The sequence below is a fragment of the Alosa pseudoharengus genome, unplaced genomic scaffold (genome assembly GCF_046254945.1).
Source record: "Alosa pseudoharengus isolate Yale_2024_CS ecotype anadromous, Long Island Sound unplaced genomic scaffold, YU_APseudo_1.1 YU_APseudo_1.1_scf_17, whole genome shotgun sequence".
NCBI classification, from domain to species: domain Eukaryota; kingdom Metazoa; phylum Chordata; class Actinopteri; order Clupeiformes; family Clupeidae; genus Alosa; species Alosa pseudoharengus.
Window position 1 is genome coordinate 38531678 of NW_027468640.1, and position 18114 is coordinate 38549791.

The 18114-nt window shown below is 39.3% G+C and overlaps 1 protein-coding gene across 1 annotated transcript in view; it reads left to right on the forward strand.

The window, feature by feature from the left end:
* LOC143127127 (retinal guanylyl cyclase 2-like) overlaps positions 1-17847 on the forward strand; it is a 60489-nt gene extending 42642 nt beyond the window's left edge. The window contains exons 13-18 of the mRNA XM_076288432.1: positions 7124-7316; positions 7603-7777; positions 9704-9802; positions 9931-10025; positions 10271-10356; positions 17757-17847. Coding sequence (XP_076144547.1) covers positions 7124-7316; positions 7603-7777; positions 9704-9802; positions 9931-10025; positions 10271-10356; positions 17757-17847 — 739 coding nt within the window. The remainder of the gene's footprint in view (positions 1-7123; positions 7317-7602; positions 7778-9703; positions 9803-9930; positions 10026-10270; positions 10357-17756) is intronic.
* The last annotated feature ends 267 nt before the right edge of the window (positions 17848-18114 follow it).

The following is an 18114-nucleotide window of genomic DNA, read 5'->3' on the forward strand; positions in this document are numbered from 1 at the left end:
AACGTGCCAAAATTCACATTCCTTGCTTGATGTTGGTACATTAATCCCATTCAGATTGCCACTTATCTGTGATGTAAGAGTTCAGTATAGGTTTAAGGTCTGGGGCACGGATTTGACATTCTGTGACTTCTTCATTGAGGGCTTGCTTAGCAGCACTGTCCGCTTTCTCATTTCCCCTCAGACCAACATGGCCTGGGACCCAGCAAAAAACTACACTCAAGTTCTGGTTCTTTAGACGTTGTAGTTGATCAAGCTCAGCTTTGGTTGTACTTTTTGCGTGACATTAAAGCCTACTGGAAAGATTTTTAATTGCAATTTAATTGAATGCAATTTACTTTTACGATTAAATAAAATTAATCACCCATAGTTTTCTATTTATTTACAAATGTACATAGGCCTACTGTAATTACATTTATACATAGTTATTCTACTGAACTATTCATCCTGCACATAGACTTATTCTTACTACTCTTATAATGTTGTTTCTGCACTACAATGACACTGTTTCCACACTGCACATAGCTGTATGTTATGTACATATCTGTTATATATTTGTCATATTGAATATCCATAATTATTCTGTTTTATTATATTCTGTTAATACACTGTATATATCTATATTATTATTTCTACTATTATAATGTTACTGCTACATATACATACATTATTCTACTTATTGTATGAGATAACTGCTACACTGCACATATTTATATTTAATTCATATTACTCTAAATCACGTTCTGTAAATCAACTGTATACTACTGTCTACATTGCACTATATTTCTTGACCTGTCTGTATATTTCATCACCTTTCTATACTTTGCATCACATTGCATGCATACTGTAGCTACATGAATCACAGCTAAGATCCTTGGTTGCTATGAAGGCCAGTCGTTCTAAATGGATGGTTGCTATGGCCAAAGGCCAGTTATCTCTTCCGTTGTCAAGCGGGCATATCCTAACTTTATCTTATTTTAAACATCTCTATTTTACTTAGCCTACTTCCATACAGTGAGTCCCATTAAGAAGTGGCCACTTCATTCGTGCTTACCGTGATTCACGCAGCAACATTATTAAATTAATCTGTCACCATATGCCTATGCCAACGTTTGCAAAGAGGAGAATCTTTTAATTTGATTCACAATGAAACGTTACATTTAATGTACATGTAAACAATGAGTAGGCTAGTTTTGGTTGTTGTTGGTGGTGTTACTGCATCCCTTAGTTATGCCTACAATGCAGAATTGTTCCCTCGTGATTGTTAGACGCATTTCAAAACATCGCAACGTGAAATGCCAACACAAAACATTGTTTGTCTTATTCTTAATCGGTCTTATTAGGAGTCCTCACTTAAGCTGTCACCGACTCAGGCGCTACTTTTAGGGCTAAAATGCTTCCTGAATTACTTTTAGAAAAAAAAAACTGGAGTCCTAAAGTTTAAAGTGACGAAGTTATGAGTACAAGCATCTCATATCAAATGACCATGGCATTACGCTAAGCAACATAAATCTCATAACGTTACAGCAACATCTCCTCCCTATGACCTAGCTAGCTAGCTTCTAGCCACACAAGAAATGAATGATGTTAAAATATCCGCTTAGCATTCTAATAACAGAAGGGGCACATTAATGTGGACCACTACAACATGACTCATTATGTCTGTAACGTTAACTGTATAAAACACACATTATACACATGGAAACCGATATTTTAGGTACTTGGCCACGAACTAAAAACGTGCCTCTCTGAAGCTCTGTTCTAGAATCTTTGCTCTGAAGTCTGTCCCCGTTGCTAAGCAACATAAAATAAACGAAATGACAGTCTTCCAGTATGAAATGTGTACAGTGATTACAGAACGGTGTCTCTGTCTCAAAGGGCCTAGGCGCTAGAGCTGACAAAAAATTAGGGAGACGGGAATAATAATAAATATAACCGCAAGCGGTGATTTACGGGGTCCGAGCAAAAGGAACATGAGGTAGCATAGCTTTTTAGTTTTACATATGCTTTGATTGTTTGGGCACAATTGTTCAAAAAAACGTGATTGGATTTCGGTTATCGGATTTCAGTTACCGGATTGGATCAAATCTTGAAAATGGGTTGTTCAAAGGGAAACAAGGAACCTGAAATTGAATAAGATCACAAAATCTATTCTTGGTTTTGATCTGGATAAAACCTTCACTTTGTGTTATTCAAAACTTTTGAGTTGGATTGGAATAAATTTGATGCATAAAATAATTAGGATTACCCTGTGCTGTAACATTATAGTGTGCTAACCTCCACAACCTAATAGTATTCTAACAATACCCTATTCTAGTGTGCTAACCTCCACAACCCAACAGTATTCTAACAGTAGTATTCTAGTGCGCTAATCTCCACAACTCAATAGTATTCTAACAATACTCTATTCTACAGGACTATGCATTTGTCATGGGTAAGATGAAGGGTCTGATAATGGAAGGCAGTGTTTCCCACAGAATGGAATTTTATTTGTGGTGGTAGGTGAAGGGGGGTGGGGTGGGTTCTGTGTTGGAGTCAATAAGATGAACAGCCTATAATTATACAGTTATACTTGCCTTGCACGACAAGTCCTGACTAGTAGCTGTAACGTTATAGTGTGCTAACCTCCACAACCCAACAGTATTCTTAACAGTATTCTATTCTAGTATGCTAACCTCCACAACCCAACTGAAGGAACTGTAGGGGGCGATGTGGGTCGAGGTAGAGTGAGTGTGTTGCGAGCAGGCAGAGCCTCGGTCAGAAGGCTCAATGGTATGGAGTGATGACACGGAGATGGCAGGTTTCGGTGCAACACAAGTTAACTTTATTTGAGTTTCAATTCATCTGTTCTTTTGTTCTTTACTTCTATGTGTGCTGCATCAAAGAGGAAACAAACAGAAAATGGAGTAATCAGTGAAATGGGGTAAATCAGTACAGATCCCAACTCACAAACAAACCAATTGACATTTGAACAATAAACTGAAATCATATGGCTATATAAGGTACAACTAAACAATACTTGACATCCCAAGTCAACCAACATCACTTAATCATCTCTCACATGGGACTCCAACACACCAAACCAACAAACAAAGACCTTAACTTTACACATGATGGCAGAGCTACTCTACAAACTGATAAACATCACAAAAGTCATAGTGAGGGTCATTAAAGTGATGACTTACTTTAACTCAAAGACGCACACAGAGCAGGACACACCGGAGTGCTGGGTTGAGATGAACAAAAGAGTGAACTGAGAGTGAATGATTGGCACAAACCAAAAAAAAGAGCCAAACAATCCTGCAATAGACCTCTGAAGTTAACTACCTATGGCAAGTTGCATTGAAAGTTAGCTCTGGGGTAGCAAAAATCTAAGTGTGCCGCCTTCACGTACTGGAGATCACAATATCCACTCGAAGGCAGAGGACAAAAGTGTGTTCAGGAAAACGTCTGCATTTCAGACTTTTTCATCCCCGCGAGAATTTAGCAGGTGCGATAATTCAAAATCCCCATGTTATTTTCCCATAGGAAAAATCGCCAGATACCGGATGTCAAAGATGGCAGCTTTTTTTGTAGGCGAACTTCAGAGGTCTATTTCTCCACAGCACTTTCACCTCAAGCCCTCCTTACACTGACAGACTTTGGAAAGATTTGCAAAGATTTGGAAAAGTTTTTTGAAAGACTACAGTCTCAGACTCTCTCACATCAAAAGACAAGTAGTAGAGTTTTAAACACACAACATCAAGAAAATTCCTAGCATACATTTGACAAAAGAATTAAGGGCTTTATAAAAAAAGAGTACAGATCTGAAAATGTGCACTGTTAATGGTATACACCTAATGATGGTTGTTATCCAAGAAAAAAAAATACTCATATAGGAATATATAGGTGATATAGGATAAATGGGCTGAGTGGTCGAACTTTATTGGCCTATATCTCTGAAATGGAACAACATATCCAAATGATTTTGATAACTTGTGAGGCTTTGTCCATTGTCTGTGAGAATTTTGGTGAAGATTTGATAATTTTTGAAGCCTGTGAAACTTTTTATGATGTTTGGCTTTTCTCTGAAATTGTGGCAAAAGTAAACATTTTTAGAGCATAAGACCAGGGTGAAAAAGATGCATCTGAATGTAGAAGACTAATATGATGAAAGAATTTTGAGTCTTGGTCAATCTGGTAAGGAGAAATAAGCGTTTTTGACAAGAGCGCCACCTTTGGGTGCAGTACCCCAAATTTTGGGTTATGGGTAGTGGGGGGTACTGGTAACAATACTTGAAAATGTCAAGTTTCTAGGACTTACGGTTTATAGGAATATAGGTGATCTAGGAAAAAAGGCCTAAGTGGTCTAACTTTATTGGCCTATATCTCTGAAATGGAACAAAATATCAAAATTCTGAGCAATAACTTTTGTGAGGCTTGGTCTAAACATCTTCCGTGCAAATTTTGGTATAGATTTGATTATTTTTGAAGACTTTGAAACTTTTTATAATGTTTGGCTTTTCCATGAAATTGTGTCAAAAGTAAACATTTTTAGACCATAAGACCGGGGCCAAAAAGATGCATCTAAGTTTAGAGATTAATATTATGAAAGAATTTTGAGTCTAGGTCAATCTGGTAAGGAGAAATTAGCATAATTAACTTTTTTTTCCAATAGCGCCACCTTTGGGTGCAGTACCCCAAATTTTGGGTTATGGGTAGAGGGGGCTACTGGTAACCATACCTGAAAATTTGAAGAGTTTTGGAGTTACGGTTTAGGCTGAAGTATGACTTTTACAGGATTTTGGCCAAAAATGAACGGTACAGAAACAATAGGGGTCCTGCAGCTACGCTGCTCGGACCCCTAATAAAACTTAAGAAGAACAATAAGTGTGCTGCTTTGCAAGCACACTTAATAACGTTAACTGACTTCTTTTAATCATACAAGTCAATTTCTGTGAGTGCCGTCAGCTGGTTCGTGGCGCAAGTGGATAGACGTCTGATTACCAAGCAAACAGGTCAATTTATTCGTGGATCGATCCCCACGTGGAGTTTATTTATGCTATTTAGGTGTTTGTTTTTTGGGTGGCATATTCATGGTCCAGTGCATGTAGTACTACATACAATTTTGACTTTTAAACATGTCATGCATATTTGTGTGCGTCTCTATATCAGAAAGTGACAAATCTGCAAGCGGCCACATCTGTCAAAGACTCGTCATCAATCATGAAACGTCATCAATGCAGCCAGTTAACATAGGAGCCAGTTGCCATGTAACACCGGCACCTGAGCAAAGCCTGCATAAGCGGCCCTAGAAGGAGATTGTCGCAGTTGTCATATGAGACGACTCAACCTTTGTCGGAAAAGGTGAGTTTGTGATGTATAACAAACGAACGATCATCGTCATCAAGTTTTATGAAATGAATTAAAATCTTCATAAATCCAGGCGGAGTTTGCCACGTTTAGCCTAAATAATCAGACAGATAGCTTGCAGAGAAGCAGCCCATTATCACATAGCCTATAGGCTACTATTTTTTTGGTAGGCATTAGGCAAACTAAGCTACATGTCTGCTGATAGTTAGTTTCTCACATTTCGTTTTAGCAAGAAGAATGAATGATGGAAGTAATGCATCACATTCATTATTTTATTCAAAATAAATCCGTAAATCCTATCACTAGTATTTTGGGTATTGTTTGAAGCCAAGATTCCCACTGAAAAGAGTCAGATTCAGGAGAGGGAGAGACAATTCAGGGAGGCAGCAATCACTGCAGGGTTGGCTGCGAAAAAGCCAACCAGCAGGTGAGACAGAGACTTTGCACTGTGATAAAGATGACATCACACTGTGTAGACAAATTGATTAATTAATCAGACTTATGGCCGTTGTCTAAACATATCCCACCTTCCTCGGCAAAACGTCGACATGTGAATACATTGAGCCAATCATGTGGTGTGTTGTGAAGACATTGTGCCAATCGTGTTGTGATCTCGCCGCTGGAGCAAGATTGGTGTCGTGAAGCCTTGCGCACGCGCATTTCTGCCGAAATGGATGCCCGACAAGTGCTCAAAAAGCGTTGTCATATGGCCGCCGAGTGGAGGGACTTGCCTAAAAGGACTTTGATAATAAGCACTATCAATCTACACGCCCCCTGTTGCATGTCACATTTTAATTTGCTAGCTGATCCTGCCTCCTGGCTCCCCAAAATGCCGCATCATGTGAACAGATCAGCAGGCCGGCAAATTTTCACCTCGTTTTCAGACACGTTGCGGCAAAAAGACGTCTCCTCTTCCCGCAAATTTAACGTAATCTCTGTGTGAAAAGGCCTAATAAGGATTTGCTTGCAACATGCTAAATACCTTGCACTGCTGTTTTGGTTGTCCCAAACTTTTAGATGATCCATACTCTGCACATTAACTGAATCTTATCAATCTTGAAACCCAAACGGCGAAATATTCCAAACAGAGTCACTGTAGAGGATGCAATGCCTAATCTCACTGTTGACAGCATCACCGCTAAGAACAGTGTGCCTTCTACTGTTAAACAGCTGAAAAATATTTAGCTGATGTTTTCTTTTCATGATGAGCACTATAGGCTTGAATGATTTATATGTCTGAATGGAACGTTGCATTTTTAAGCGCCAAAATTGCTTATCATGTCGTGACAAAGTTTACACCAATCATCATCATCTAATGTATCCTGTTGCTGAGAAGTCCGCTCTTTTTGCCCCACACATAGGCTATCGTTTGTGCACGAAGCATGTTTCACATTAGACATTACACACACTATTTTTATTGTTGTAGGCCTAATACTGAATGATTGAATGATAAAGCGGTGAAAAAAATGTACGCACAGTGCGTACAGGATTACGGCTTGCGGTGCCAACGCCTCCTGATGACATAAAGTTTCAGGAGGTCTAAGCCTTTCTTATCACCCCATCATTCTCTCTCTTTTTTTTGAGGTGGGGGGTTATCTGTGATGTTGGGGAGGGTGGTCCCAGTAGGCCTCCTGGGGATGTAATCCATGTGGGTCTAACAGGATGCTTGTGCTGTTATCATGTGGTCAAACGGAGCTGTGATGCCATGGTTTGATGATTGATTCAATAAATGGGTAATAAAACCTCTCTCTCTTTCTTTCTTTCCCTTTCACAGGAGTGTGGCCCAGTCCCTGAAGCTGGGGAAGCCGGTGGAGCCAGAGGGATTTAACGACACCTCTCTCTACTTCAGCGACATTGTGGGTTTCACTACCATCTCGGCCCTCAGCGAGCCCATCGAGGTGGTGGACCTGCTCGGTGATCTCTACACAATCTTTGATGCCATCATCGGCGAACACGATGTCTACAAGGTGTGTGGGGAGTGATACCAGAATGTGTGTATGTGTGTTTGTGTTTGTTTGAGTTTTTGTTGAGTGATATGTGTGTATGTACTATGTGTGTATGTGTGTGTGTACTGTAGATATATTCATACATATTCTTATTTCTGGTTGTCACACCATGATGTAAATCTGTGTGTATAGATAGTATATGCAAAGCAATTTTGTCTATTGTTTATAATGTGAAGGAATGAAATGTAATAACTTTATGTGTGTGTGTGTTTGTGCACGTGTGTGCGCGTGTTTGCTGTTTTTGTAGGTGGAGACAATTGGTGATGCATACATGGTGGCTTCTGGTGTTCCAAATCGAAATGGGAACCGGCATGCAGCGGAGATATCCAACATGGCTCTGGACATCCTTCATGCCATCGGCACGTTCCGTATGAAGCATATGCCCGATGTCAAGGTCAAGATCCGTATCGGACTGCACTCAGGTACCTCCAAGACCATGTCCGACCACATGCCCCGTCACTTCACATGATGAATTAGTTTGTGTCCATGTTCTCACACATGAGCAACTCGAGCTAGGTAGAACTGATTATTTCATTTTTTTCGTACTGACAGTACTCGGTGACCTTGAGAAACAGAGATCTATGTGAAAAATGTCTCATCATTCAGTCATAGGGTTTTTGGTATGGTACGGTATGGTTCAGTCATAGGGTTTTTGGTATGGTATGGTTTTTGGTATGGTACGGTATGGTTCAGTCATAGGGTTTTTGGTATGGTACGGTATGGTGTTGGACCCCAGCCTGTTTCTGCCCACCTGAAGAAGGCTGTGTTAGAAGTTTGTGTTAAATTGTTTATTTTAGAGCAAACAACGGTGTGCATACTATTTTTACAGCCTGTTAACCCAAGTCTGGACAAAATCCTAAACAAAGTCCAAAAGTGGCTTAGAGGCAGTGTTGGGAGGGTTACTTTCAAAACGTATTCCGTTACAGAATACAGAATACATGCCCAAAAATGTAATCTGTAACGTATTCCGTTACGTTACTCAATCTGAGTAACGTATTCTGAATACTTAGATTACTTCCGCATTGAATTGGATTTTATAAGTGTAGGAATGCGGCCATCAAATCCTGCTTAGGCCTACTAAACAGGCCTATTCTGGTGTGTTCTTCTGTTCCAAATGGCTGAAGTGTTAGGCCCACATAGGAGAATGTAAAGTCAACTAAGCTACCTGATACAACTTTAAAATAGCAAGGTGACCACTAAAACTACTGTACAGCAGGCGACTAGGCTAATTAAAACAAACTAAATAAATAGGCTACTTTAAGGGCGTAGCCAGAAAATATATTAGTGCCTGTGAGATTTTTCGGTGGCATCAACCCAGTACAAGTGAGGGGCGCATATGACAGGTGGAACGCAAATGACCTGTAAATGTAAACACTATCTAGGCTACTGTATATCAGTGCTCTCAAAATGAACGTGATTGCGTAATGACAATCAAAAACCGCACGTTAAAATATGCTAGCCTACTCGCAAGAATAATTCTTCAGAGGCTCCACCATATAATTCATTTTAAAACGTAGGCTAGATCTAATTAGAAAAAAAAATAATCCATAAAGCTATTTTAAGTTAGAATAAAAAACTTAGAATGCAGTGCCTATTTTAGAGATTGGTTTAATTGTAGGCCTAGGTCTAAATCAACACGTGAACTATAGGCTCTGTTTATTGATTAGCAAACTGTGTAACCGATTGGCCGAAGTAGCCTGAGCTATTAATACTTGGGAAAATATCCTTTGAACAGACATCAGGAACCGCGATCAGTGAGGAACAGGAGTTACCTCCACTTACTTTACTCCTAATTTGCTGTGCAAACAGTCATTTCAGGGTCTCCGATGACGCGTCCATAATGCGCGCTGGCTGCGTTTTGAGGCTAGTGCAAGACGGCGGGGCTTGGATTTAAACATGGAAATCATAGATTGCTTTTAGGAGCTTCTGAGTTGCCTTTATTTATTTAGAGAGTGAATAAACTTATGAAACAGAGAAGTATCGTCATGTAATCCATTGGTTTCAACAATGTAACTGTATTCTAAATACCAACTATTTAACTTGTAACTGTATCGGAATACAGTTACTCATAATTTGTATTCTGAATACGTAACGCCGGTACATGTATTCCGTTACTCCCCAACACTGCTTAGAGGTACCACACAAAGTCCAAATAATTGACCAGCATCCCTTCATTGGGGGAACATAGGCCTACCACTTCCTTAAGGCACAATGGAGTGTGAAAAATGAGGTGCATGCAGCACTGTTATTCGGTATCTGTTGAAAACTTCTTAGGTTAAGGTGAAAAATAAGTGAAATAAAGGCTTAGATCTAGATAAACCTAAGCAAGCGTTTTCCCTCTTTTTCAGGGCCTGTGGTAGCAGGTGTGGTGGGATTGACGATGCCACGCTACTGTCTCTTTGGAGACACAGTGAACACCGCCTCCCGAATGGAGTCCACTGGACTGCGTGAGTGTCTACACCACCTGCAGCAGTGCATTTCCTCAGTCTTCTCTTAAACAAGTAGTGTGTGTGTGCGTGTGTGTGTGTGTACAGTATGTGTGTATGTAATGAGTGGTGTGTTTGTGTTTTTATAGCCTATAGGATCCATGTGAATCAGAGCATAGTGGATATTTTAACAACCTTGAAGCTCGGCTATAAGATTGTTGTCAGAGGGAGTACAGAACTAAAGGTATGTATGCACAAAACACACATACACAGACACACACACACACACACACACACACTTGAGTATATCACATTGTATCATGTGTCATATGGTTATGCTTGCACAATATCTCTCTCTCTCTCTCTCGCTCTCTCTCTGTCTGTCTTTTTCTCTCTCACACACGCACACACACACACTCACACTTACACTTACACTTAAATGAGTAAACTAAAATGTAAACACGGAAGTGTATTGATGTGTCACTCTAGGGGAAGGGTCATGAGAGCACCTACTGGCTGGTTGGGAGAGAGGGCTACACCAAAGAACTACCTGTACCACCAGACCTCACTGGAGGGTATGGCACACTGAAAGTGTTTGTGTGAATGGAAAATAGAGATTTGATGTGATGTCAGATGATATTCTTTATCTCTGCTTTGTTTCTCGTGAGCAGAAACCTGCACTACACTTTAGGCCAACACCCACTGGCGAAGACATTTGCATCTATGCATTTGACGCTAAAGAATAGAAACGACAGACAGACGCGACAGACACTGCCAATGGGCTTTGCTCCGTTAAATGTAATCGAGTTCTAATAATAATAACTAGAAAAGCATTTCCTGAAGGAAATACAGTGCATGAAAATGCAAAAATATGATGTAAAATATCATACAGAGTAAAAACAAACTATATTGGTTGCTAGGTAGATGTTTAATATAGTTGGAATGACTGAACAGTTAAATAGGTGGATAGTTTAAATGGTTAAATTATTTAGGTAGATAGTTGACGATAACTGACAGTTGGAATGGCTCTAATGTTTGCTAGCAGTTATGTTAACTATGTTAACAAAGATAATAATGTTAACCAAGTTACTTAACTTAGTTAATTTAGCTAATGTTTTCTAGCAGTTTTTAAAAAAAAGGTAATAATGCTAATGCTGTTAACTATGTTAACAATGCTAACTATGTGACTTAGCTAACTTAGCTAATAATTTATAGCAGTTATGATAAAATATTAAGAATGCTAACATGCTAACCATGTGACTTAGCTAACTTAGCTAATGTTTTCTAATAGTTTTGTCAAAAATGATAACTATGCTAACTAGCATGTTAACAATGTTAACATGCTAACTATGCTAACCATGTTACTTAGCTAACTTAGCTAATCATTTTTAGTAGATTTGCTAAAAATGCTAACAATGCTAACAATGTTAAAAATGTTAACTATGCTAACCATGCTAACTAGCTACAGTGGGTAGGAGTCATAGTTGATGACAAGTAACAGTTACAATGGCTGAACAGTTAAAAAGTTCAGTAGTTTAAAGTGTTAAATTGTTTAACAGTGAAATATTGTAGTGAGGACTTTTATTTTGAAACAGTTTTTGGGAGAGGAAGCAGTTGAACAGGATGTGTAGTCTTAATAGAGCCAGTTTGTATGCTTAAAGCCTGAGACTGGCAGTTGATCCAGGTGGCCTGACCACCTGGCATAGGATTCTAATTGCTTAACGGCTGTATTGTGATGTCATCAGCCCATGTTAAGTCTATGGGGAAATTTTGAACAGTTTTTAATTCATAGTTTAAAAAGTATAAAAGTTACAAAGCTGAAAAATACATAGCACTCTTGTCCTAAGTAAGACCTACGTAACATAGTTTGAATGAAGTTTCTACGTTAAACGGTTGAAGCTGCATTAAATGCGTTAGAAGAAGAAGAAGAAGCCTAGGAAGACAGTACAGTGCATTTTCATGCACTGTAATAATAAAATGCCTTGGAAGAACAGTACAGTGCATTTTCATGCACTGTAATAAAATGCCTTGGAAGAACAGTACAGTGCATTTTCATGCACTGTAATAATAATAATAAGAAGCCTAGGAAGAACAGTACAGTGCATTTTCATGCACTGTAACTAGAAAAGCATTTCCTGAAGGAAATACAGTGGATAGATGGATAGTTTAAATGGTTAAATTATTTGCGAGGTAGATGAGGTTTAATATAGTTGGAATGACTGAATAGTTAAATAGGTGGATAGTTTAAATGGTTAAATTATTTGCTAGGTGGATGACGTTTAATATAGTCTGAATGACTGAACAGTTGAACAGGATGTGTAAGGCAATGCAACATTTATTTATATAGCACATTTCATACCAGGGCAGTTCAAAGTGCTTTACATAAAAAGAGATGCCATATATACATCGAGGTAATTTGGATAAAAATCTAAGTTATAAAAGTTAATACATATCATACCCAGAGAAATCATAAACAATTAAAATAAACATATGAAAATAGGTAAATGAAAAATGTATTATATATAAAATTATGGGAAAATAGGGGAAGGATTAGATAAAATAAAGTTAAGGGAAAGCAAGGGAGAAAAAGTAGGTCTTTAACTTGGTTTTAAAACAATCTGTTGAGGGTGCGGCCTTTATGTGTTCAGGAAGCTGGTTCCAGAGTTTGACTGCATATGAGCTAAAGGCGGCTTCACCACATTTAGTTCTAGTAGTTGGTGGAACCAGGAGTAGTCTCTGTTGCAACCTGAGTGACCTAGGGGGTGTGTAGTGGTAGAGTAAGTCTTTTAGATAAATGGGGCAGCTGCCATTCAGAGTTTTAAAAACAAGTAGCAGTGTTTTAAAAGCGATTCTGTGACTCACAGGGAGCCAGTGTAAGCGTTTGAGTAGCGCTGTGATGTGATCTGTTCTTTTGGCTCTCATCAGAATCCTTGCTGCTGCGTTCTGGATTAATTGGAGTTGTTTGATTTTTTTCTTGGGAAGGCCTTTGAAGAGACTGTTACAGTAGTCCAATCTGCTCGATATAAAGGCGTGAATAAGTTTCTCAAGATCTGTTTGGGTCATTAGGTCCCTAAGCTTGGATATGTTTTTTAAGTGGTAAAAGGCTGATTTAGTAACTGTTTTAATGTGACTGCTGAAAGAGAGGTCGCTGTCGATTTGGACGCCTAGGTTTTTTACCGTTGTTTTAACTTCAAAACCTTTGCTGTTGAGAAATGAGGAGATGTTATGCCTAGTATCTTTATTCCCAAAGGCAATCACTTCAGTTTTGTCCTTATTCAAATGGAGAAAATTCTGACACATCCAGTTGTTGAGATCACTAACGCAGCTAAGCAATGTTTTAAGCGGGCTAATGTCATTAGGTGAGAGAGCGAGATAGAGCTGGGTGTCATCTGCGTAGCTGTGGTAGGAGATCTGGTGTTTTTGTATGACCTTTCCGAGGGGGAGCATATAAAGGTTGAATAGTAGAGGGCCCAGGATGGATCCCTGGGGGACACCGCAGCACAGGGGAGTGATAGAAGAAGTCCAGTTGCCTATAGAGACAAAAAAGTTTCTGTCTTTAAGGTAGGAGCAGAGCCAGCTAAGTACAGCGCCTGAGAACCCAACCCAGTGCTCTAATCTATTTAAAAGTATGGTGTGATCTACCGTATCAAATGCAGCACTGAGGTCCAGAAGGACTAGGACTGATGCCTTGCCTACATCCAGGTTGAGGCATATATCATTTAAAACTTTAATCAATGCTGTCTCAGTGCTGTGATGAGCCCGAAAGCCTGACTGAAAACAGTCGAGACAATGATGAGATGTTAAAAAGTCATTAAGCTGGGCATAGACTATTTTCACAATTATTTTGCCAATAAAGGGCAAGTTTGAAATTGGCCTATAGTTGTTATGAGTGGAGGAGTCAAGGGTTCTCTTTTTTAATATGGGCTTTACTAGTGCAGTTTTTAGGGACTTAGGGAATACTCCAGACTGCAAGGATGAATTTATAATTGTGAGCAGATCTGATTCAAGAAAGGGGAGGACAGATTTAAAAAAGTTAGTGGGAAGGGTATCAAGACAGCAGGTGCTGGAGTTAAGTTTATTTACAGTCTTACTTAGAGTTTCTAAGTCTACTGGAAGAAATTGGGACATTGTGCTCTTAGGACCCTTCGGTGTAGGTTGTGAGTCTAGTTCGTGGGTTGTGAGTGCATAGGGTAAGATGTTAGATCTGATTTGGTCAATTTTGGCTTTAAAGAAAGAGGCAAACTCGTTACATGCATTAATCGAGAGAAAGTGAGATGGAAGTTGTGAGGGAGGAGTTGTCAGTTTCTCAACTGTAGAGAATAGTACCCGGGAATTGCTGATATTTTTACTGATGATGTTGGAAAAAAAGGATTGTCTTGACTTGCGGATCTCACTATTGTATGCAAAGAGTTTTTCTTTATAGTTAGTGTAGTCAGATAGATGTTTGTGTTTACGCCATTTTCTCTCCTTCTTTCTACAGTCCTGTTTAAGGACTTTAACAGAGGGGTTGAGTAGCCAGGGAGACCTGCTTTTGTTGGTGGGCACCTTAGTCTTTAGGGGAGCAATGTCGTCAATAATACAAGCCACTTTAGCATTGAAATGGTCAAGTAGATCATCTGCAGTACAGGATGACTGTTTGGTGATGGGTGGGAGTAGTGCAGGGGAAGATATGAGAGCCTGCTCAAATTGGGTGATGGTACTGGCGTTAATCATGCGCCTCTTGGTCACCATGCGCCCATTTTGAATTGGTAGAGGGCTAGAAACAGAAAAGAATACACAGAAATGATCAGAAATAGCCAGATCTTGAACACTTGTTGAAACAGTGAGACCTTTTGTAATTACTAGGTCAAGAGTATGGCCATGGGTATGTGTCGGCTGTGTGACATGCTGGGTTAGAGCAAAGGTGTCAAGTAAAGTAATAAAGTCTTTGGTTTAATTGTTGCTCAGAACGTCAAAGTGGAGATTAAAGTCACCAGTTACGATGAGACAATCATATTCAGTGCAGATGACTGATAGGAGATCACTGAGTTCATCCAAGAAGATGCGGACTGACTGCTTGGGCGGTCTATAAATAGTCAGTAGTAGGATGTGAGGAGGGCCCTTGATGACGGTACCAAGATGTTCAAAAGAGGAGAATCCATTAATGGAGGATTGTTTACATTCAAAGGTGGATCTAAAAAGTGTGTAGTCTTAAGAGAATGAGACTGTATGCTTAAAGCCTGATAAACTGACAGTTGATGCAGGTGGCCTGGCCACCTGGCACAAGATTCTAATTGCTGTGATGTCATAAAGGCCAATGTTAAGTCTATGGGAAAATAGAGTACCGAAGCCATGACGCAGAGTTGTCAAGGCAGCGATTTCACTGGATCTAAACAAATCAATCTACCATTAGAAATCACCATAGCGGTGGCTTTCTTACTATATTTCAATCATTTTACAACGTTTCTAAGACATTAGTATATATTTTTTACACTGTAGGAATCACATATTACAACATATATTCATACCAACACAATCACATTCGTGACTACAGAGTTTTATTTTAGAATGGGTTTCCTCCGTAAAAGAGACCTGCATGTAACTTCACAGCATGCGGTTAAAATCCTTAAATTCACGGACGTGTTTTGGCTATATTTTTTTGGCAAAAAACGTCACTCTTAACAGCCGCCAGTCTTTGAGAAGACATGAAATATCCACTGGAATTTTGTTTCTTACTATTACACCTGCCAGGGAATCCGTGCTATGTGGCTAAGCTGCTGCCTAGCAGGTAAAGCACGTTTAAATGGCTATAGCCTACATTTAAAACAATTTATTAGCTAGAAATTATGCCACATGTCTACATTCAATGCTATTTAAGCCACTTCGAAAGTTTGTTTAGATCCAGTGATTCTGCCGTCATGGAAACGCTACGTCACACTTCGGGACTCTATTGTAATAGTTTTTAATTAATAGTTTAATCAATCAATCGGTTTAACTGGCTTTTTGATGGGGCCTAGTTGAGCAGCTGGAAGTTGATACAGGTGCAAATCAAGTTAATTAGCCCATTGTGATGTCATCAGCCTAATGTTAAGTCTATGGGGAAATTTTGAGTAGTTTTTAATAAATAGTTTAAAAAGTATAAAAATTACAAAGATGAAAAATACAAAGCCCAGATGTCATAAGTAAGACCTACGTAACATAGTTTGAATGAAGTTTCTACGTTAAACGGTTGAAGCTGCATTAACTGCGTTAGAAGAAGAAGAAGAAGAAGAAGAAGAAGAAGAAGCCTAACAGTACAGTGCATTTTCATGCACTGTAATAAAAAGAAGCCTAGGAAGAACAGTACAGTGCATTTTCATGCACTGTAATAAGAATAAATCGGATAACAGTAGAGTGCATTTTCATGCACTCTAATAAGAATAAATCGGATAACAGTAGAGTGCATTTTCATGCACTCTAAAAAGCCTTGGAATAACAGTACAGTGCATTTTCATGCACTGTAATAATAAATATAGCCGCAAGCAGCAATGTGGGCGCCTAGCAGTACACTAGCAGGCATGGCGTTGCCATGGCATGAGCAAGCACTTTGATGGCAATTGGATAAAGAATGGCTGAAATATAAGCTCGTTTACTTTATTACAGCGCCCCTAGTGGCCAAAGTACAGCAATTTCCGTGCATGTTCTCACAATCAAGTACTGAGTCCCTGTACCAGTAGTTTGGCTTTAGTACATCAAAGCATTGCTGAGATACAAGCTCACCTCCTGTATGGCAGCGCCCCCTAAAGAGGCCAAATGGTGCCAATTTCCTAGTGCGTCATTACAACCAGGTACCCTGTACCAAATTTGGACTTTGAAACGACAATTCCGACTGCTAGGTCCCAAATTGAAACAAGCGATAGGCTATTGTTCCCGAATTTAACAAGGTTTCAGAAGATATGCCACACAGCTAGACAACAAGTGGCAGACAGAGCGACGTCACTTATGCTACCAAAGACAGTTTCTGAGTCACATCGTTGCAAATGTCAAACGATATTGCATCATTCCACAAAATGGCTTGTCTTTATTATCAGGAAGTTATTTAATACGCTTAACTATAACCTTAACTCAAAACAGTTGTTAGGCTTATGTCATTCTGATCTGAAGAAATGTCACATGCAGCCATGCCTAAATTCTGCTTACTAGGCCTACACATATAGGCTACTATATTATAATATTCAGTATTCATTATTGAATGCTTAGCTGGAATGATGTTTTCCCCTATCATCCTATTGTTAAAGCAGGCATACCTGCGGTTTGAACGGGCACTGCACTAGTTGTATAAACTTGCGACGTGTGCCGCATACAGAGTTGCTGGCAAAAACTTTGGCATCAGCAAAACAACTGTGCACCGATGTGTGTATTCAGTTTGTTTTATTCTATAGGAACAAGCAAGAGAGCACATCAAGTTGCCTAATGTTGGGGCAGAGCAAGAGATTGCTGAGATTCTCTGAAGGTTACGTCATGCGATGCGAATAAACTGTTTCCATCAACTTTATTTGCATTATATCTTATGCGCTTCGAGAGTTAATCCACCCCCCCTCTAGGTAGAATCAAATATAGATGCGCATTCTCATTTTTGATGTGCATTTCAAGTGTTTCCAACTGGGATTTCTTATTTGAATAGATAAAATGCGCATTATGAAGTTGGATGGAAACACGCTAACAGAAAGAGTTGGCCTAGTTGAGCAGAAAGCAGTTGATACAGGTGCAATCAGTTTAATTGGCTCTGTGAGGGGGCCTAGTTGAGCAACTGGCAGTTGATACAGTGATGCTGAGCCTTTTTTTTAGTTTGGCAGCAATACGCTTCCGTACTACTTAAAGTAGTAAACTAAGATGATACATTTGAGCATGTTTGTAATTAAGCTTGTTTTTAGGCTTGGCTGTGTATGTATGTGTATTAAGTGCACTGTATTGGTCTGTAGTTTGTGGCTGTCAGCTAACTCCTCCTCTCTCTCAGGGCGAGTAATCATGGCATCAGCCTGGAGGATCTCCCTCCCGACCGCAGACAGAAGTTCCTTGACAGACAGAATCAGAATAAGAAGAAATGAAAAGGAAAGGTGCAGCCCTCCTCTCTGTCCACCCCCCTATCTTATGACCTTTTATTTGTTTCTCTCTACTGTCATCCTTTAATGCTTTACTTTTCTCCACTTTTTATATTTCATTAATTGTTTTTTCTGTTATTCACTTTCACAAACCATTTGAAACATTCCTCATCATCGACCTGACAAGAAAAATAATGCAGCCTGCAACTCAACTGTTCCTCAATCCTAATCCTAATGTAGACAGGCTGATGTAAACATACAAAATGCAATGAT